Source organism: Gopherus flavomarginatus, chromosome 1 (assembly GCF_025201925.1).
Source record: "Gopherus flavomarginatus isolate rGopFla2 chromosome 1, rGopFla2.mat.asm, whole genome shotgun sequence".
NCBI lineage: Eukaryota > Metazoa > Chordata > Testudines > Testudinidae > Gopherus > Gopherus flavomarginatus.
In genome coordinates, this window is record NC_066617.1 from 65,914,583 (window position 1) to 65,936,387 (window position 21,805).

The 21,805-nt window shown below is 41.4% G+C and overlaps 1 protein-coding gene across 2 annotated transcripts in view; it reads left to right on the forward strand.

Annotated features, from left to right (window-relative positions):
- Positions 1-21,805, forward strand: part of SRGAP1 (SLIT-ROBO Rho GTPase activating protein 1) — a 254,633-nt gene that overhangs the window by 166,241 nt on the left and 66,587 nt on the right. For both annotated transcript variants that reach the window (XM_050923345.1, XM_050923353.1), the window contains exons 5-10: positions 4,413-4,595; positions 5,069-5,197; positions 16,541-16,762; positions 17,857-17,958; positions 20,942-21,139; positions 21,253-21,337. In XM_050923345.1, coding sequence (XP_050779302.1) covers positions 4,413-4,595; positions 5,069-5,197; positions 16,541-16,762; positions 17,857-17,958; positions 20,942-21,139; positions 21,253-21,337 — 919 coding nt within the window. The remainder of the gene's footprint in view (positions 1-4,412; positions 4,596-5,068; positions 5,198-16,540; positions 16,763-17,856; positions 17,959-20,941; positions 21,140-21,252; positions 21,338-21,805) is intronic.

Sequence of the window (21,805 nt, forward strand, 5' to 3'; positions counted from 1 at the left end):
GTTGTGGGTCAGAAATCTTTATTTTAAAATGGCTGATCTAGTGTAATGCTTCTATAACACCTGCTAAATTGGCAGAATTAAACTCCGTTTTATTTTATAGGAAGACTGATATTGCATTTAAAGATGTCTGTCAAATACAGAGTAGGAGTACACTGTATCTGTCATGATGACAGCCTCGCATCTGTGAAATTGTGACCTTTCTCTTCCTCTTCAATGAACACTTGATGGCAGATCAATAACCACTTTTGGGACTAATTAAAGTCACTGCAGTGACAGATACTCTGACAGTATGGCCTATCAATTCAACAGTTTGTCAGGAAATTGAGAGGAGCATTGTACATTTCACCAGGATATTTGTTCTAAATAATAGATTGAGGGACCCAGTTCAGAACTCTTTATACAAGAAAATCTCACATTGACTTCTGTAACTAAATTGGACCCTAAGAATTGCCACTGAAATATCTAAGTATTGATGAGCAAGATGGATAATGTATTACTGATTATTTTTTAAATTCTGTTTTTAATTTTAAAATGTTGCTATTAGAGAGGAAATGCATCATAAATCTTATTGAGCTTGTCTTTGCATTAACTTTGAATTTTCCAAATTTATTGTGGATTTGCACAAAAAGAGTAAAACATCTATATATTTTTGAAATTGCTATTTCCTTAATATTTAGAAGTGAAGGTGTTTGTTTATCTTATAGGGAGGGCTTTTACTAAAGAAACAAAACAATAAGAAAATAAATTAATCAATCCAATAGAGAGAGAATTCTGATGGACAGCTTTAAAATTATTGGCTGTACTGAGAATTTGTAATTCATTTAAAGAGACACTGACTGGCAGTTTAGTTGCAAACTATAGAGTGTTTTTACATATTCATAACTTTTAAAAAATAAACATTAGGGGGTTTTTTTGTTTGGATTTCAATATTCATATGCAGTATTTGCAAAATAAGCATTGCAACATTGCACTTCTGCATGAGAGCCAGACTTCCAAAAAAATTAAACTAACGAGTCTGTTTGCTGAATTTAGAGTCCATTCCATAAGCTTTCAGTTAAGCAGAAGACTTCGGTAAAAACCTGCCTTGCCCATCTCTTCTATTATTTGACATCATTTTAGATCCTCTAGTGCAAAGAGAGAGAGAAAACATCCCGCAAAACATGGTAGAAAATTTAAAAAAAGAGCAAACTGTGCAACTTCACATGCAAACTTCATGTTGTCTTATTTGTGGGAACAACACCAAAAATGTTTGGGCCCAATCACCCCTCTAATCTCTTTCATTTTGTTCAAATATCTGTCTGCTGTCTCTTCAATTGAAGTGTTGCTGGTATTACTGATAAACACCCACTGGCAGAACCTGGGGATGACTGTGCTTGTGAGCTCTCCAGAGAATTGCCTGAGAATGATGTAATAATAATGCATGAGATAGGAAGTGCCATCAACAAAACACACTATACACAAGCTAAATGCACAGAGCAAGGGCTGATCTGTATGCACTTTGTGCACTGATTTAACATCTGTTAGAAACTGATATAGATAAAGTGGTATAACCTTCCAGTGAGGATGCAGACACATCAGATATATGTTAATGTCAGTATTGATATAACTGCATATGCACTCGGGCTGCACCAATTTAACTGAATTAATTTCTAAACCAATAATGTTCTCTTGGTGCAAACACTATATGTAGTCCAGCCCTTGGTATACTGCAAAAACAGACGAACGCAAATCTCTTTCAATTCTAGTAATTGAATGTTTCACGTATAACAATAGCAGATACAATGTTTTCAGATGGAAATGGGAATTTCAAATGGACTCTCTATTCCTAAGGAGACAGTCAAGGCCAGGCTGCAGGAGAGGGTGGAGTTGACATAGATTTGCTTTTGAAGTAGTCTCTATTGGGCTGCTGTGGATTCTGTAATCATTATGTGTAAGGAGAGGTTGAGATGTCCCTGGAGAGAGCTCCTTCTTCATGAGGCTTGAGGGAATGGCACTCTAGCTTGGGCTTATTGGAGTCCTCCGATAGAGCTAGTTCCTAGCAATAGTGGCTCCTGTACTCCCTTAGTGCAGCTAGCTGGAATGTCACAGCTTCTGTTTCATGTGTAAACAGTTGGTGAGGAGTGTGAGAGACAGTTGTATCTCATCCACTAGACTACAGGGGCGCTCTGGAAAATTGCTTCACATCTGAGTGCCTAGTTTGTTTGTAAAACAGCACTACTTAGGCTTAGCCACTTTTGTCAAGTGCCTTGAGGTCTGCAGCTGAAAAAGTGATAAGTGTCATTATGCTCTTTTTACTGGCAAAAGAATAGATAGAAAAACTAAATGACTTTCCTGTTTGGCCCAGATGATGGGCTAGGCCTTGACCTAAAAGAACATAGTTCTCATTCTGGGGCTGGCAAGCTTTTGCTGAAAAACATCTTGTTGGCCTTCTATAAAAAAAAGTATCTTCTAAAGGCCACAACCCATATTTTTAATTTCCTTTTCATGTCATCTTTAATGGAATCTCATCACTTGCTGTTCTTTTCAGTGTTTATTTTACAAAACAAAATTCTTGAAAAATTATGATCTGTTGTATTTTATCAGTTTTTATTTCATATATATAATATGAATCCCTGTGCATAGATTATTTCTTGCTGTTAGTAAAAATGCCAAATGTAATGGGTAAAACATAACATTCAGTTACATTTAAGCAATGCACGATTGGGACTCAATAGGCCCGCATGGTGTTCCCAGCTCAGCCACTGCCCTGCTGTATCTCTGTACCATTGTCTGTCTTATCTGTTTAGATTGTAGGGTCTTTGGGGCAGGGAGTATCTCTTACGATGCATATGTATAGTGCATAGCGCAGTGCCGTGCTGTTCTGAGTGCATCCTGCTGTAATATAATAATATCCATTCCATATATTAGGTATTTTGGCATAGAAACTCATAGACTCTAGGACTGGAAGGGACCTCGAGAGGTCATCGAGTCCAGTCCCCTGCCCTCATGGCAGAACCAAATACTGTCTAGACCATCCCTAATAGACATTTATCTAACCTACTCTTAAATATCTCCAGAGATGGAGATTCCACAACTTCCCTAGGCAATCTATTCCAGTGTTTAACTACCCTGACAGTTAGGAACTTTTTCCTAATGTCCAACCTAAATCTCCCTTGCTGCAGGTTAAGCCCATTGCTTCTTGTTCTATCAGTGGAGGCTAAGGTGAACAAGTTTTCTCCCTCCTCCTGATGACACCCTTTTAGATACCTGAAAACTGCTATCATGTCCCCTGTAATCCTATGTTTGCAAACGTATTCAAAAAGCAACTCATTTTGAAATGCTGTACAATTTTTTCTGTGTTCATTAAGGAAGGAAGTGAACAGTCTGCTGTTTTGTTTTCAATATAGATCACGTTTTAGTTCTATCAACATCTTAAGTGCTAAATAATTTAGTACTTACTTACATTATGGACAATTAGAGTTCTCCAAAAGCTTTTTGATTTTTTTGCACAGAACTTTAAAAATACATCTCTTCTACATTCATCTGAAATAGCATACAGCAGGCTGCTGAGAATCTGTGCTAAGCCAAGTTTCAGCTGTCAGATGAGACTAATTCACAGTTGAGCCTATCCAGCTGGGAGTCATCCTCAATGTCTGCCAGCCTATGGAAGCTTCTTAGGCCTTGTTGACTATTCAGCTACAGAAGCTGCTTCTGTTCCAAGAGGGTATTTCAGGATAACTCCCCAAGGTGGTCTGTGTCTTCAGCACATCCCACCTACTGAAGCAGGAACAGCCAATTTACTTCCTGCTGGCGAACTCATCCGTGGAGAAAATCATCTGCGTGGCCTGGCCCAAAGGTGATATCTGCTGGAAGAAGAGAGGAAGTTATCTTGAGGATTCTATGTTTTGTTCTTTCCCCAAAACCAATATAGAAACCAAAAAACAGACAGGTGCATGCCCACTCTACTTTGGGGTGGTGGGTTTACTCCATTGCTGAAAAGTTTGTTCTGAGGTGCATGTTACTTGCTTTTTTCCCCAGGGTAAAGGTGAGGGAGAAGTCAAACCTGCTTAAATTAGGACTAATTTTCCATCACCTTCTCCTTATCCAGAGTAGTTAGAACAGTGCTTCGGAGATGCAAAGTGCAGTATAAATAGCAAACAGAACAATAGCAATTCTAATGTCATGTACAATCAACCTTGAAAGTAAGTCACATGAGCAAGGCATGCATGCCTGCTGCTAACTCTTGAGATTAAATTAAATGGAGCAGGAAGGAAAAATACAATCTAAACGCTGTTGGCAAAGATATTTATTCAAGACTTCATAAGATGGTGTTTTTATTCAGGGGCCCTGTGATTTTTTTTTTTTTTTTTGTTTATGAGAAGCTTTTTTATATCCATTGCCTCTTAACTCTTCTTTGACGGTCTCTTCCACAGGTCATGAAAACATACCATATGTATCATGCAGAGAGCATCAGTGCAGAAAGCAAGCTGAAGGAAGCAGAGAAGCAAGAAGAAAAACAGATTGGGAGGTCAGGAGACCCTGTCTTTCATATTCGACTAGAGGAGAGGCACCAGAGGAGGAGTTCTGTGAAGAAAATTGAGAAAATGAAGGAAAAAGTAAATAGGGTTTCATTAAAAGCTTGTTATCCTGCTTAATTTGAAGTAAATTCAGATCAGTTCTGACATTCCTTTGAAGCTGTAGCTTAGATGTATATGTTTCTATAGAATGGTTTTAGAGAGAGATTGTCCATTAAGGAAATATGCGGCATATGATGAGATTAATCTATGATAAACTAGAAGTAGCTAGTTAGATATATTAATGTTATAAACTAGTAGTAGCTTACAGAGAACTTGCAATTCAGAGATAGTGAGTGTTTTTACTCCCAGTAATTTCCTCATTACATGGCTTGTTCATAAATTACATTTTCTGTTGATGGGGTTTTAAAATTGTGTTTCTGTTAAATTCGTAGCAAAAATTGAAGTTTCTTTCTAGTTGATAGTAACAATTAATGCACACATCTATTTTGCTGCATGATAAAGTTGAGGTATTCAAACTTTCTCACTATATTAATACACAATTTCTTTCTCAGCGTAAAGCAAAATACTCTGAAAACAAGCTGAAATCTATTAAAGCCCGAAATGAGTACCTACTAACCCTTGAAGCAACCAACGCTTCTGTTTTCAAGTATTATATTCACGACCTTTCCGATTTAATTGATGTAAGTACTTGATGTTTATACCTATATTCTGTTCAGGAATAATATATATTATTTTTTTTCTGCTTTTCATCTTCCAAGAGGAGGTGTACAATGTTCAGTTACATTTGTCACTGATCATACAGTATATTGATTACTATAATATTTCATAATGTAACCAATAGGTTTTCCTTTTAGTTTTATATTTTACAAAAACAAATGCCGGTAGGAAGCTGAGTTCATGTCTTTAAAATTTGGTGGGCAAGTAGGTGACTGGAGAAAACATGGCAACGATAGCACTAAACACAGAATTGGTTGGACATTTCCACCTTCTGGTGGGAAATGTTTCTGGAACAAGAATGAAGAATTTTAATGCTGCAAGTTAAAAACTTTAAAATGTGGTTTTACTCTGTAAAGTGACCATATAAAAATGATACCTTACTCAAAAATCCCTGTTCTTTATGTGTACTCAGTCTCACTTATGTTAATTTTAATGGCAAAAAATACATTTTTACTGATTTTTAGTCCTGTTAGCACTGCATAGCCAACAGAGCTACAACTGAGTATACTGGATCAACTCCACCTTGTGCATTATCAACACAAATGTTTGACAAGTTTCAATGAGCTACATCTGTGCAAAGTCATTGAAGGCAGTGGGGTTACATGGATGTAACTTATATCAGAATTTGGCCTGCAGAATCTGTAGGCAAGTGATGGAAGGAACCCAGCTTGACTCCAAGCCCAGGGTGAGGTTGTAGGCCTGGCATTTAAAAAAAAATGTAAACTTATTGTATTAGATACAGAAAACTTTGAGACAGGAAACATTGGATCACCATATATATATAATCACTTTTCAGAGTAGAACTATATTTTAAATGGCATATATGTTCACAAATGTCATGCACTGATGTCAAGATGTTCTATACTATAGGACAAGCTCGCTAGACTGTGTTTTATAGCATGGGTTTATTGCAGACCTTGAAAAATATACATGACACCGACTAGCCAAAGTGAAAAATACCCACTGCAATTTAATGGACTAGAATAGCTGTGTAGTTGTGTTTAATTATAACATTGTAAATCAACTTCCTTTTAATATATATTTTAAAATGTAACTTAAATAATCTCTCTTGCTTTCATTATTATTTATTTTCCTTCACAATACCTTTTTCCTTTCTTTTTTGTAAGACATGGCATATCTTTTCTTGCTGTGTTTTCAATGTCAGTTATTTCCTCTTTTCTTTTTTTCAGTATCCTCTTCTCTTCCTCTTTCTTTTACTCTGTTGCATGCTCTCTCTTCCCCTTTGTTTTGTCTCCCATTTCTCCCAAAATATCTCTCCCTCAGCACCCATATTTGTCTTTTCTGTTATTTTCCCCACCCACATCCATCCATCCACTCACCCCAATCCACCTCCTCATGCATTGAAAAATTTACCTGACTCCTAATAGTCGGAAGATTAAGCCAGAGGACTAATCTAAGATTAGAGGCTCCTCTATACAGGGATAACTCTTCAAGTGAGAAATCAAGCTCTCCCAGACTCTTAGATTGCTGACCCTGGACCCTGTTTGGGGGCTTCATTTTTGTAGCCTCTAGCTCAGGGGTAGGCAACCTATGGCATGCATGCCGAAAGCAGCACGCGAGCTGATTTTCAGTGGCACTCACAGTGCCCAGGTCCTGGCCACTGGTCCGGGGGGCTCTGCATTTTAATTTAATTTTAAATTAAACTTCTTAAACATTTTAAAAACCTTATTTACTTTACATACAACAATAGTTTAGTTATATATTATAGACTAATAGAGACCTTCTAAAACCGTTAAAATGTATTACTGGTACACGAAACCTTAAATTAGAGTGAATAAAGAAAGACTCGGCACACCACTTCTGAAAGGTTGCTGACTCCTGCTCTAGTCAGTAGGTGTCTGACGAAGGTACACCCCATTTATCTGCTGGAAGGAGGGAAGGTAGATATTTTTTTTGTTTTTCTACCACCACCACTACAGAACCTCCTTTGCAAGGGCGCTGGTGATGTCTCTGCTAATCATCCCCTTCTCTGGCCTCTGTTTTTGAGTCATCCTCCCCAGAGAATAGTTCCAGTGCCTATTTCCAGTTTTGGAAAGAACTTTCTCAAGCTACAGACTGGAAAATTGACCTGATTCTGTCAATTTCACTGATGTCCACAGAGTTTTCAATAGCAGGAGTGAAAACTGACCAGACCAAACAGTTTTCACTGACTTGGAGGAAAGATACTGCCAGAAGCAGAAGCACTGAAGCTGTTTGTCTACAGACTTACAAAGACAGAATCACATTGGCTAACATTTGAGGCTCATGTTTCAAAAGCTATTGGCACAATCATAAAGACTGGATTTTTTAATGTCAGAAAACTTTAAATCAACAGAATTTAGTGGCACTTGCATGGGAAAGACACCTGTTCATAACGGATGAGTATCTTTTCAAGCCATGGGTTAATATATGCCATAACCATTTTAAATAGGCAAAATTGTTTTAAATATGACCATTCCTTAAAGAATTTAAATGAAGGATTTGATTTTGGATGGCCTCTATACCATTGATTTATGGGTCTCAGCTATAATTATGTGTAACTGGAAATTGGTTCAGAGCCATATTCAGAAGTTGTTTAGACATGAATGTCTGAAAGACACGTCATTTAATCAGAATATTGTCTATATAAGAAGTCAGTATAGATTTTTTAAGTGTTTACTATTTCCCAAAGGAAACAGTGTTGTGTAAATGGAAAAGTTCTCACAAGGTTTTTAGTTCACAATCACAATATGAAACATGCTTCCCACCTGTTACAGTGAATTTAAGAAATCTCATGCTGTAAAAATATTAATGCAATGTTACAGTCCTGACTTAAATTTACAAAAGTGAGGAAATTCAGTGTTATAGTTGCTTCTTCGCTCTCTGTCTTCTCTACCTTGTTGTCACCTGTCCTCCCTCCTGTGCACCCTTGCATGTACACACTATGAAGTCAATTCTCCACTGCATCTAATTGCTGATCATACAGGAGGAATTGGGGGTGGGATGGAGCTGGTTACACTGTCTGAGTTGTGCAAAAGGGCCAGAGTAATATGGAATCTAGTCCTATGTTGGGGGGGTATGTATTTGTAGCAACGCAGTGACTCACTGGCACAGCACCTCCTGCTGGTCATCCTGGGAATTAGCTCTCCAGCTCCAGAGTGCCCTTCACTGGCCGATGTTCTGATTGCCTCAGGCCCCTGTGTCCCTCCTGGATCTCAGTGCTCCTTAACCCCCCTCAAAATCCCCACCCCTGGGGGTAGGTGGGACTCTTGGCCTGGGCTCCCCAGAGCTGCTCCTCCAGGGCCACCCCTCCTGGACCGCACGCTTCCTCTCTGACACTTCCCAGCCTCAGGCCATCTCCCGGGAGTGTGCCTCTGCCTTCTGGCGGGCCAGCTCCACTGCCTCCAGCCACGCCCATAGGTCTGCATCCCCCTGACCCTCCATTTGCAGGGTTTGGGACCCAGCCTCTTGCTGGACCCACTCGCTCTCTGTCCCTTGGCTGAAGACCTGCCTGACGACAGTCTGGGTCCCAACCTCCCACGAGGTCCCCTCCATCGCAGTTGCTGCCTTCGCCACCTCCTCCTGTTTTAGCCCTTCTGGGCCCCCAGGTACCTCCTTCAGCCACCCCTCAGTTCCTTTGAGGGGGCAGTGTTTCCTAATGTGGCCTGGTATCTGGCAGCTCCAGCAGGCTCCCTGCCTCCTTGCTGCCCTGGGCCTCTTGTGGTCCATCTGGGGTTCCGCCCTCTCGCTGGGACTGACCCCGACCCTCCGTGTTGGGCCTGGGCACATCCACTGCATGTGGCCTCGTTGCCTACAGGCCCAACATGTCGGCAGCCGCCTGGATTCCTTCACCCAGCGGATTGTCCTAGGGACTCGCCCCTGTTCCTCCCCTGGGTGAGACGCCCTGCCCCCATCCCAGTAGGGACAGTCCCATCTTACATGTCCATTCCGCCTGCAGGCATAGCAAGTCTGGCGCTCTGCCACAGGCCTCCTGGCCCTGGCGCTCAGCTTCTCATGCCCTTCTCCCCATTTCCTCTGAAACTCCTGTCGGAGGAGTTGTACCAGGGCCCGCTGTTCCTCCGCCAGCTGGCCCAGTTGTTCATGGAGGGCCCACTGCACCTCCCATATTCCCTTTTGGGCCTCCTTGATCCCCTACAGGTCATCTGCCCCCACCAGGGCGTTGACACCGGGGCCGAACGAGGGATGGCACCTGGGGTCCCCACATAGAAAACCCCAGTGCATCCAGGATCCATGTTTCCTGCAGTCTGGGCAATAGTCCAACAGTCCTTGCCCTGCCCCTTATATCAGGGATGGACTGCCTATGCCTGCATTCTCCACCACCTTGTAGCAATGTGATGACTCACCGGCACGGCGACTCCTGCTAGTCGTCCTGGGAATTAACTCTCCAGCTCCAGAGTGCCCTCTGCTGGCTGATGTCCCTCTTGCCTCAGGCCCGTGTGTCTCTCCCGGACCCTGGTTCGCCTTTACCTTGGGTGCTTCCCCCAGGCAGTACCCCCGTAGTGTCTGGGTCTCCCATACCAGAGGAACCCGCAACCCTCTATCCCCACCTCGCTTCAGTGGCTACTGCCAGTCACCATCTAGCCCCTGCTCACTGGGGCAAACTGCAGTCTATACCACTCATCGGCAAGGGAGGTTTGAACCTGCTGCCTTTGCATACCCTGGGCTGCACGTCTGCAGCCCCAGTACCCTTCCCAGTCTTTACCAAGGCCTGCAGCCTGTGTGTTTTCCAGCCTGGAGCTCCCCAGCTCCTCTGGCCTTTCCCCAGCCCTGCTCCAATCTAGGTACCCTGCTGTGCTCCCAAGTAGCTGGGCCCATCTCTCTCCACAGCTAGAGAGAGACTCTCACCTAGCTCCTGGCCCACAGCCTTTTATAAGGCCAGCTGTGTCCTGACTGAGGCATGGCCTCAGCTGTGTCTGCCTTCCCCATCAGCCTAGCCTTCTGGCTCCCCTTTCCCAGGGCTGTTTTAACCCCTTCAGGGCCGGAGTGGGTGACCACCCCACTACAGTATTCAATACATAATACTGAGTAGCAACCCATGCCACTAGATACATATATCTTGCAGTGATGACTTAGCTATGTGCAGGTGTACAACGAACTATTTTGTATACTGATTGTAGTAAATTATCTAATTATGCAAATAAATTAGCACAGACGAGGTATTCTGTCAGGTTGGCCTACCACATGTACACATTTCTGCATTTGAAAAGATCTACAAAGTAAATAATTTCTTTTGGGAGTATTGCAACAGAATGAACAGGGTTAAATTTTTCACGTAACAGTTCATAGTGTTTATAGGACCCTAAAATATAATACAACTTGATTTTGGCAAATTCATATGGATGATCCTAAATTGTAACTCTTTAACTGAACCCTGAACTCAGTTTGAACTCTTCAGTTCATTCATTTCATTAACAAAGCTTAGTGCTTCTTTCTTAAAATGCTGCTGTGCAGTTAATCTTATTAAGCCTTCATAAGAAAAGCCAGATAAAAATGTACCTTGAGTCTTAAGCATTTGTTTTGGGGAGCATTTTATGAAATAAGTTTTGAGGCCAACCTTGGTAAAAGGAGTGGTAGGATAAAAATTATTTGATATGTATAACTGTTTCTATTTCCTTTTTATTCAAGCAGAGGTATTTGGATGTCTCTTAAATAGATTATTTCCCTTCTATTGGACTTCCTGTAGATCTACTTCATATGCAGGAGAGAGTGTACATTTGACTTGTATTGTGTGGAAAAACTGAAAGAAATGTTTTTCAGCTAGGCTGAGCAAGCTTCATTTGGTTAAAACTAGAGATTTCTGAGCAGCAGTCCAGTATACACCCCTGTTAATCTGAGTGCTTGTACTAACATCTTTCCATATGGTGCATATCATTGTTCAGTTATTTGAAGATTGCTAAGTCATTCAGATTACAAGATTTGTTTGTTTGTAATAGGAAAGTATGAGCCCTTTTTCAGACATTTCAAGCATCCACATAATCAATCGGTAAATGCTGAAGAAACAGCAATGGAATGTAGGCCATGCTTACAGGGTGGGGGACTCTATCCTGGGAAGCAGTGACTCTGAAAAAGATTTTTGGATTGCAGTGCATAGTCAGCTGAACTTGAGCTCCCAGAGTGACACTGTGGCCAAAACAGCTAATGCAATCCTGGGAAGCATTAATAGGGGAATCTCAAGTAGGTGTAGGAAGATTATTTTATCTCTGGATTTGGCACTGGTGGGGCACTGCTGGAATACTATGTCCAATTCTGGTGCACACAATTCAAGAAGGATGTTTATAAATTGGAGAGCGTTCACAGAAGAGCCATGAAAACAATTAAAGGACTTGAAAACCTGTCGGATAGTGATAGACTCAAGGAGCCTAATCTATTTAGCTTAACAAAGAGAAAGTTAGGGACTGACTTGATTACAATCTATAACTACCTACGTGGAGAACAAATATTTAATAGTATTTGCTCTTCAAACTTGCAGAGAAAGGTATAACAAGATCCAGTGGCTGAAATTAGAAGCTAAACACGTTCAGACTGGAAATAAGGTGTACATTTTTAACAGTGAGAGTAATTAACCACTGGAACAATTTACCAAGTGTCATGGTGGATTCTCCATCACTAACAATTTTTAAATCAAGATTGAATGTTTTTCTAAAAGCTCTGCTCTCGGGGCTATTTTGCGCAAGTTCTTTGGCCTGTGTTATACACGAGGTCAGCCTAGATGATCACAGTAGTCCCCTCTAGCCTTAGAATCTATGAAAACCAGTTTAAATGTTCCTTTAACATGCCTTTCCCTCAGTTGCACCCCACTTATAGCTTATCTGTGGTCAGCAAAGTATCAGAGTACCGGGGTGCATTCAGGTGGGTTCTGGAGGTGACTGAGTGGCACCTCGGCTTCAGCTTGCCGCTGCTGTTTCTACTGCTGCTGTTGCTCACCGCTGCTGCTTCTCTTCACTGTGATGTCGTGTTCTGAGGTTCCACCATATAACCTAGCTCCTGGTGATTTCACTGAGTAGAGAGGAACTCGCTGCTGCTGCCTGCCTGTTCTGCGTGGTGTTTCACCACAACACTGTCCCCCCACCAGGACTAAGCTCCCTAGAGCAGTTTGTTAGTTTGATTTCAGGTCTAGAGATCATTGAGAGGAAACAAGGTCTCTCAATTGAATCCAGTCAGCTCTGTCTTTAAACACTGGAGGGGAAAGGTCAGATGATAGCTACAACCCTTTAAACAGAGTCTACATTGTGTGCCCACCCCATCTGGCTTTCACTTGGACTTGGCATCACTATCTGCATTTAACAAGTGAGGTTGAAGTTAAGCAGTGGCATAGCCAGATTCTAACAGCAGGGGGAGCAAACACATTAAAAAAGGTGCCACCTGCCACAAGCGGCAAAGAAAAAGAAAAGAAAAACCCAAGTCTTGCCACCAAAGACTGAAGAACCCGCTGCTGAATTGCCGCCGAAGACCCGGAGCAACTGAAGGACCTGCCACCGAATTGCCGCTGAAGACCCGAAGCGACTGAAGAACCTGCCACCGAAGTGCCGCTGAAGACCCAGACATGCCGCCCTGCTGGGAAGCACCCCCGAGTGAGTGTAAAAATTAAAAAGGCCCCACTTTGGGGGAATGTGCTCAGTGGGAGCAGCCGCTCCACCCCAGCTATGTTACTGAAGTTAAGGTGACACCTTCTCAGTTAGGGCATATTAAGTACAGTTCTGCTGCCCTTTGTTCATAGAAAAAGCGTAACAACATTTTAGTTAACCTGTGTCCAAATATAAAGTGAACTTTAACCCAAAACAGCCAAAATTGATCACTTTGCAAAGCAGGTCTGATTACTGATTACGTAGGCAAAGCGCTGGTGTCTATGCAAATACAGTCTGCTCCTGAAGTCTTTTGCACAGTTCCTCAATAGATGCTACAGGAGAGCTTATTTAGATCATCTGTCCAGCTTCAATGGCTACCCGTTAGTTGGCTATGGTTCTCTTTAACCACAAGGACTTCTGCTTCCAGTTATTGATGAGTGAATCTCACAGAGGTTCAGAGGTTGAGTTCAGTTTGGATAAATGTCAAAATGTTTTGGTTGCTTATTCAAACTTTCCAAATGTCTTGGCTCTGCAGAGTCTGAAAATCTTGAGAGAATGTGCTTTTGTGAGAGATTTGACAATTCCACTCCTAGCAGTGACAGCAGTTTATCTAAAAGTGTCAGAATCTTAACAGTTTTCGTTCTAGAAATGGAGGAAGGTTAAGAAATGGTGACTCATATCCTTTCCAAACTGGTTCAGCCATCCCTATTTTTCACTTGTGGTTGCAAGTCCACTCTGGTGGTAGATTAAACCTTTCATCCTCTCCTTTCTTAGTAGTCTTTGGGATACTGCCTGAGGGAACCTTTCATGGAGTGCAAAAACCTCTGATCCATCTCCAACAAATTGTGTTTTGGATTGGGGCATTGTTTGAAAATATATATGTATATTTTAACCCAAGCCTGGGAGTTTCCAAGCTTCATAGAGTTTGTTTGGTTTTGTTTTGAGGGGGAGGGGTTTAGAGTGTCTGGATTTTCTAGTTAAACAAAACTGAGGCAAATTGTCATTCAGTCCAATTTTATTTTTATTCACATATTAATTTTGAAGCACAAATCCAAATTCAAACATTAAACTCTATGTACAAATCTACTGTGCGGAAGTCTCTGGTTCAAATTCTGGTCTCGTTCTCTTGCTGGCAGTAAGAGTGTTGTGAAGTGTTGAAGGGGTTATCCTGCTTCACTTGAGAATCCCTTCAGGTTGATTCAGAAGCAATGCTGATAAGTTTCAAAGATAGTGCCAGGCAACCTTATTTACCCAAACAAATGATGATTGTGGTTTTTGTTCTTGTGGTTGATTATGATTGCTCAGTGCATTTAGGGGTGAATCCTGGCATCTTGGGGACTATCTGAGGCTGAAGGCTGCAACCCCATTTTCACATGCTTGTAATTGTGATTTCCTCTATAAATCAATAGGTTATTTCATTAATACAAATCTGAAAGTTCCTGTTTTCCTAAATTCAAATTATAACTGCTTGTAGTTTTAAAACAAGTAACTAACTGGCCACTATAGTAAGATTAGCCATTGCCATTTGTATTTCTTTTTCCTCTCAGTTTAGCCTCCCATGAGTTTTCGCTGGAATTAATACTCATAAAATAAAAACAGCTGGCCTGATCTTCTTTCTTACCATCATTTTTTGTCTGTCTTTTCATCCAAGATAGTGAGTTAAATTTAAAAGCTTATTTAACACAGAACATAGGGAAAAACAGAGAGAGGTAATTCTGATACTGATTTTGGTTTCAGTAAATGTAACACAAATTTCCAATGTGGAGGGGAAAGGCTGTCGTTGGACATGCACTTGACTGAGATTGAAATCCTTCTTTTGTAGACTTAAAATGGTTCATGTACTGTCTTTTGGGTGGCCATTATCCCATCACCAGTAAATGACCTGCAGTAACCTCTAAGCTGAAAGCTGTTGCTGATCACAGCAGTTTTGTGGTCAGTAATGTGAATGAAGCAAACCTTTTTTGTCATAGATTTCAGAGCAGAATCTGATCTCTTAGGACCAGTGATTAGAGTCCTAAACATGGGGCAAGGTGTGAAAGATTTGTTTCTACTGAAGGTGATTTTTACACTCAGCTATGGTAAATAGTTTGGAAATTCTTTGTATAGATAAGACATAGGGATCAAAGCATAATATTACTTTCCCTAAGAGACTATAACAGTTAGAGGGAGGTGTGTATGCATGAATACACAATGGGCTTGATTCGCCCTGCTGGCGTGGGGTGGAATGCAAATTGCCTTTTTGCCCCCCTGCACCATTCTACCTATGGGTTCTGTAGAGGGAAAACAGCTTTAAACTGCAGCTGGGCTCCCAGGGTGACTGAAGACGACTGGGGGATGCACTGAAGTAGCATATCCCCCAACTGCCCTAGCTATGCACCCTCCCTGACTGGTGCCAACCTCCCTTAAGGCTGTAGTGTATCCCTGGGGACACCTTAGTCAGTGGCTCTCAGCCTTTCCAGATTGCTGTATCCCTTTCAGGAGGCTGATTTGTCTTGCATATCCCAAGTTTCACCTCACAAAAAAACTACTTGCTTACAAAATCAGACATAAAATTACAAAAGTGTCACAGCTCAATGTTACTGAGAAATTACTGATTTTTCTCATCTTTACCTTATATTTATAAAATAAATCAATTGGAATATAAATATGTACTTACATTTCAGTCTGACACTTGAGCCTGTTTTTCACTTGTGAGCCTTGTGTGAAGCCAGAGCCCCAGGAAGTGTGGCTGAAGCATGTTACTTAGCTTTGTGGGGCCCCCTGTGGCATGGAGCCCCAGGCAGTTGCCCTGCTTGCCGCCCTTTAATGCTGGCCCTGCAATTGCGACTCCCCTAAACCAACACCTCAACCCCCCGCTGGGGTCTGCAACCCCCAGGTTGAGACACACTGACCTTGTTGAATTTAAATTTAGTTGAATACCCCCTGGAAGACCTCAGAGTACCCCCAGGGGTACACGTACCCCTGGTTTAGAACCACTGCCTAGTAGATACTGGACATTTTGTTCTGCTGCAAACACCTCCTGACAGATGTTCTGAAAGTGTAAACCAAGGCAGGATCAAGCCTGAAAGCTCATCTTTTCTGTAAAAATAGGTGTTGATGAATAGTGTTTGCTTAGATATAGCTTTAAAATATTGATAAAAGATGGAAAATGCAAATCAATGCATCAAATTTACTCTGTTTTAGAGGAGAATTTTGTTCTGATTTAAACCAAAAAACATCTCAAAGAGAGGAGAGTGCTTTGGGTGTTAATCTAAGCACAGGACTGACAAAAAGGAACTCTAGTTTTAATTCTGACTATGCCACTGACTTTATTAGGTTGTCTTGGAGAAGTTATATAAGGCCAGATTAAAAAAAAGTCTGTTTCATACACAGAAATGATATTGAAATACCCATTAGCGTGTGCAAACTCTCATTTTTCTGTGCAACTGTGGCAGTTGCACATGTATATCCAGAAACATTCACTTACTCCTGTGTAGAGGCCTCTGACTTCCCTTTCAAAATTGTCCCTTAATCTCTTTGCTTCCATTTTTCCATCTATCAAATGGGAATAATAGCTACTTATCACCTTGACATGGCTGTTGTGAGGTTTAATTAGTTAGTTTGTAAAGCTCTTTGAAGATGAAAAGAAAAACTCACTGATACTGAAGTTCTAATTGTTGTTATGCATTTTTTTATATCATGGCCTTTGCGATTTGTCTCTACTTCTTAAAAAAAAAATTTCTCTCCTTGTTGTGTTGTTAGTGTTCCGATCTTGGATACCATGCAAGTCTGAACAGAGCCCTAAGAACATATCTCTCTGCAGAGTATAACCTTGAAACCTCTAGACATGAGGGCCTAGACATCATTGAGAATGCTGTTGACAGCTTGGAGCCACGAAGTGACAAGCAGAGATTTATGGAGATGTACCCCACTGCCTTTTGTCCGCCAATGAAATTTGAATTCCAATCTCATATGGGTGATGAGGTCAGTAGTTAGTGACTTCTTAGAGACAAATAGGGTAAATCCAAACCAATAATTTCTGTTTCTGCACAAAGGAAAACTTCCCTGGTGTGAATTCTGAATTATTTTCTGCAGGATGTGGCTTTTATCCTCTTCTACAAAGAATCTAGTTAAAGTGAAATGTAAGCCAGTATTATTTATGCAGACACAAATGGATCAGCAAACAAAACCTTTGGCAGATCTGGAAACATGCTATTCAGAGCTGCTCAAAATAATTCTGATGCAGGAGCACTCCTTTGTTGTTGTGTTTTGTATTACACTATAATGACGTTGGCTCAGATTTCTCTTTGCTTCCAAGATGTGCCCAGCACAGGAACAGAGGCAATAATGGCTTTATATCACCAGTGGGGCTTCCCAGTGCAACTTAGAGGGGCCTCAGAGCTGTTTTACACTGCACTTGGAGCATGATATCTGGAGATTGCCAGAATACAAGTGGTCTTCAACCATGCCCCAATTTTCCACAACATTAGGGACTGGTGGAGGCATAAAATGCTACTGCATCTGGGGATTTCCCTTCCACAAGGGAAATATTGGATGCTCCAGGCTGGAGCACCCATGGGGAAAAATTGGTGGGTGCAATATACCCACTGGCAGCTCCCCACACTGTCCCCCCACCTCCATCTCCTCCCTGAAGAGGAGGCGATGAAGAAGCGGGGCCAGGGTGAGGATTTGGGGAAGGAGTCCAGTAGGGGCAAGGAGTTGGGGTGGGGACTTTGGGAAAGGGGTTGGAATGGGGGGCAGGGCAGGGGTGGAGTCAGGGCAGGGGGGCGCGAGCCCCCACCGGCGCCAGGAGAAGTTGGCACCTATGCCTATAGCAGCCAAAAGCCATATTGCAGAGGAACATCAAGGCTGCTGTCTATTTTCATAGACTATTGAGACTATTTCTACATCTCATAGTACATGCAAATCTAAATTTAAAGTATATATTCTCCAAATCAATTATTTTATTACATTTTTAATAGTTTCAACAGCAATTCATCTGGCTTTAAAGAGAGTGATAGAAGCCAGCGTTGGTGAATTGAAATTTTCTCTAATAGCCATTTTTGATTCTCTGTTAGGTTTGTCAGGTCAGTGCCCAGCAACCGGTACAAGCAGAACTTATGCTCAGGTATCAACAGCTACAGTCACGACTGGCCACACTCAAAATTGAAAATGAAGAGGTGAGATTTGTCTCAACTTGTAAAGTGTGATAAACAGCATTTTGGGAGAGGGAGGATTTCTACCATGGGAGGCACGCATCATAGCTCCAGACAGCTCCGCGTGGCCCACCCATGTTCCTCCCCAAGGCCCCTCCTGCTTGCCACTTCACCCTTGGCCCCAGCCCAGGCAGGCTGGGGCTAGGGTGGCCGACCTGTGAGTGGGATTTGGAGTGGCTGGGCCAGCACTCCGGGGCTGGAGGCACTTGGGTGGCCCAGGGCTGAGGGTGGGGGGGGGTACTCTGGGCCCCATTGGGGTGATGAGGGGCGGAGTCTTGGACAGAAGGACGGGGTCTGGCCAGGGGCTAGCCTCCCCAAGCCCATGGTTCACCTGCCACCCCTGATTTCCACTGTGTGAAAAACTAAGATACATAATTTAGACCAGTGGTTCTCAACCTGCAGCCCAGTCAGCACAGAGCTGCAGCCTATGTGAGATCCTCAGGGCCACACAGGTAGTATTGGATGCGGCCCACAATGGTAAATATGTTGAGAACCACTGATTTAGACTAAAATAGTTTAAATCTGTACACAATGTCAAATATCTATCAACATTTCAGAGGTTAAAAACTGTACCCCAAAGGTGATATTATGCCTTAATACATCTCAAATGTATCACCATCAGTCAGAGGAGCTGCACAGAAGGTGTACAGTGCAGAATTTGGCCCTACAGATCGTTGAGTCACCTGTAGAAATAGATCAAACCAAAAATACCTCCATGATTTGGTACAAACATCCATTGTTCTTTTAGTAAAGGCCTGGAATGAAGTCAATAATGAGTCAGAATCAGTTATAAGTGATTTAAAAATGCTTTCAATGAGAATTCATTGTGTGTGTTTGAGCCTATATCTATCGATTCCTTTACATTTAGGATGCATTGAAAATATTCTTATTTAAGTGGATATTTTTCAGCTTAAAAAATACATGATGCTCAGTGTTTCAGCTAATTCTTCTCTTTAATTGACCCATATGTGTAGCACATTAATTTTGCTTTTTAAAGAAACACTTATATTCCAGCCAGTGCATTTATTTTTAAACCAAATATAGTTCAAGTTACTCACATTTAGGTGGTTGTGGTGGTTTTAAACCAATGGCATTTATTGAAACTACTGCACTTTCCTTGTAACTGCTCAGTCCACCTTTACCGAAACTAATGTATTTAAGCGAAAACCAGCATGTTTCAACTCTTGGCAATACATGTGCATGTCAGCCAATGAGTCTTTGTTGAAACTAGCACAGTAAATTTCCCCCTTTTCAGTACCTCATAGCTAAGGTCATTGGCAAGCCGCTGCAAGGAATCTCCCTTTGCAGCTGTTTGCATGGATTTGTTTTTATACAGAAGAACACAGATTCTAGATTTATTCATGTTCCATACATTTTGGATTTTCAAGTTTTAACATTATTGTTTTTATATATTTCTAGATAGATAAAAACTGTTACTTTTATTGTCTCCTATAAAATGGAATTTGTCAGTTTTGGAGGCAGTTGCTGAGATTCAAAGAAGTATTATTAGCAGAATTACTGAGATCTAATTATTTAATTCCCCTTCCCCTCTCTCTACCATGGTTTTAACAAATGGCTATTCCCCAGAGTGCTAGCTCTGAAGGATGAAGGAATTTTGGCTGAGTTCTATGGCTGCAAAGGCAGAATCTTTGTTATGCTCTTAGCTAGAGCTGTTTATACATGGTGATATAGAATGCCTTTCCTGATGATGGCTCACCTAGTAAAAGAAAGTTGCTCTTTCCTTTAAAAAGAATAAAAAACACCTAAGGGCTCTTCACACCACTCTGGCAGCATGTGGGAGCCTTAAACTGTGCATAAATTATACTTGCGCCCATTTTAAAGAAGTGTAAATGAGAATCTGTTCCTAAAACTAAAAGCCATGGCATTTTCTTACTCTATTCAGACCCTGAAGGCCTGAATCAGAATCCAAATACTTATGTAAACAAACATACAATCATTTAATAAACTATTTAAATTCAGAAAGTAACTCAGATTCACCATTCAGGAAATGTGGGGGGAAAGCAAGATTAAATTGAGAGAAGATATGAAAGGGTGTTTGATTGTTCACCACATGCGTGCACAAATATAGGGAGAAGCAGGAGGCTCATGATAGTAGGCCAGGGCATATGACTGGGGAAGCATTGTTTCACAGAGTCAGATGTGCTTGTGCAAAGGAGGTGTATGTACGAGTGACTTTATGGAGCAAGGGCGCAGGTCACCAGCTTCACCTCCAAACATATTCACTACCGAAGAGCTTGATGGTACACACACTGTCATCTGGATCTTATCACTTGACTTTTCATTGTGGGGATGCAGTGTATCTCTTGTTCTGTTTCTAGTCATCTGTCCACTCTGAATGGCCATACTAGCTACCCAATTCTGCAGCTAGTAGGAAATGCTACGATAGCTGTGTGAACTGTACCTTCTTCCATCTTCTCTTCCTCCATATTGCACCTTTGGGTTATAGACATGATCTTTACAACCCATCGAACCCCGTACCAACATAAGGTTATTGTTGCACCAGAGTTTCTCATGGCAGCACACAGTGCACTGCCAGCCATGCCATCAGATGTGCTCAATCATATTTTAATCTGGGGAGCCGACAGTTCAGGTTAGAGTACCAGTACTGTTTCTATTCACTACCACTTTTTTTCCTACTTTATTGTTCAGAAGCCAAATTCTGAGGTTGTTACTCAGTCAGCAGGAGAACAGCCTATATTTGCTTATAGTAACTTATTAAAGCATAGAGACATATCTAGGAACCAATTATCTCTTTTTTCTATTCTACACCAGTGTAGAACATGTCACTTGCTATTGTCATACACCGCAGTTTATTCACAAAGCATGTAAGAGTGAATTCATTTCAGTCACTAGTTTCCATTGTAAGCTGCTTCTAGAATTTATTTATCTTCCTTTCTATTCCATAAATTGCACTTATTCACACCAGGTTAAGAAAACGACAGAAGCTACTTTGCAGACAATACAAGACATGGTCACCATTGAGGACTATGATGTGTCAGAATGTTTCCAGCACAGTCGCTCTACAGAGTCTGTGAAGTCAACAGTTTCTGAGACGTACATGAGTAAGCCCAGCATTGCGAAAAGAAGAGCTAACCAGCAGGAGACTGAGCAGTTCTATTTCATGGTATGTTGGTTGCTTCTTCAGCCATGTGATCTGGTCCAAACACCTATAATAAGTGTTTTCAAAAGGAATTGAAGTAACAGATAAAATTAATCCATTGATCTTCATCTCTGCAGAAATTCAGAGAATTCCTGGAAGGGAGTAATCTCATCACAAAGCTGCAAGCAAAGCATGACTTACTGCATAGGACACTTGGAGAAGGTAAATGATGCAGAAGATACTGAAAAGCAATTCTAGGGTGAACCCACTAAAATATTTAAAGTGTATGCAGTGCAAAATTACAAAGCTCAGAGTCCTAGTACCCAATATATAATACAGGCCTGATTTATTTACCAGTCATAATTCAATGCAATGGTTAGAGCCTTTTCCTGCACAAGAGAAAGCTATAAACTGGTTTTATTTCTTGAACAAATATTAGTTTGTATTTTACAAATATAACAATGTGGACAAATGAATGCATTTGGGAATGAAACTATTGAATGAAACATCTGTGTTCTGATATGAGAAATAATACAATACTAGGCACATGCTGAATCAAAAGCTGTGCAAGACGTACTGTTTTTGCTTCCTGAATTTTTTTGCAGAGAGAGTTTTGTAAACATGTAAATGGCAACATTCTGTAAGACCCCTATCCTGCAACTGGAGCCACTAGCACAGACTCTCATGCCC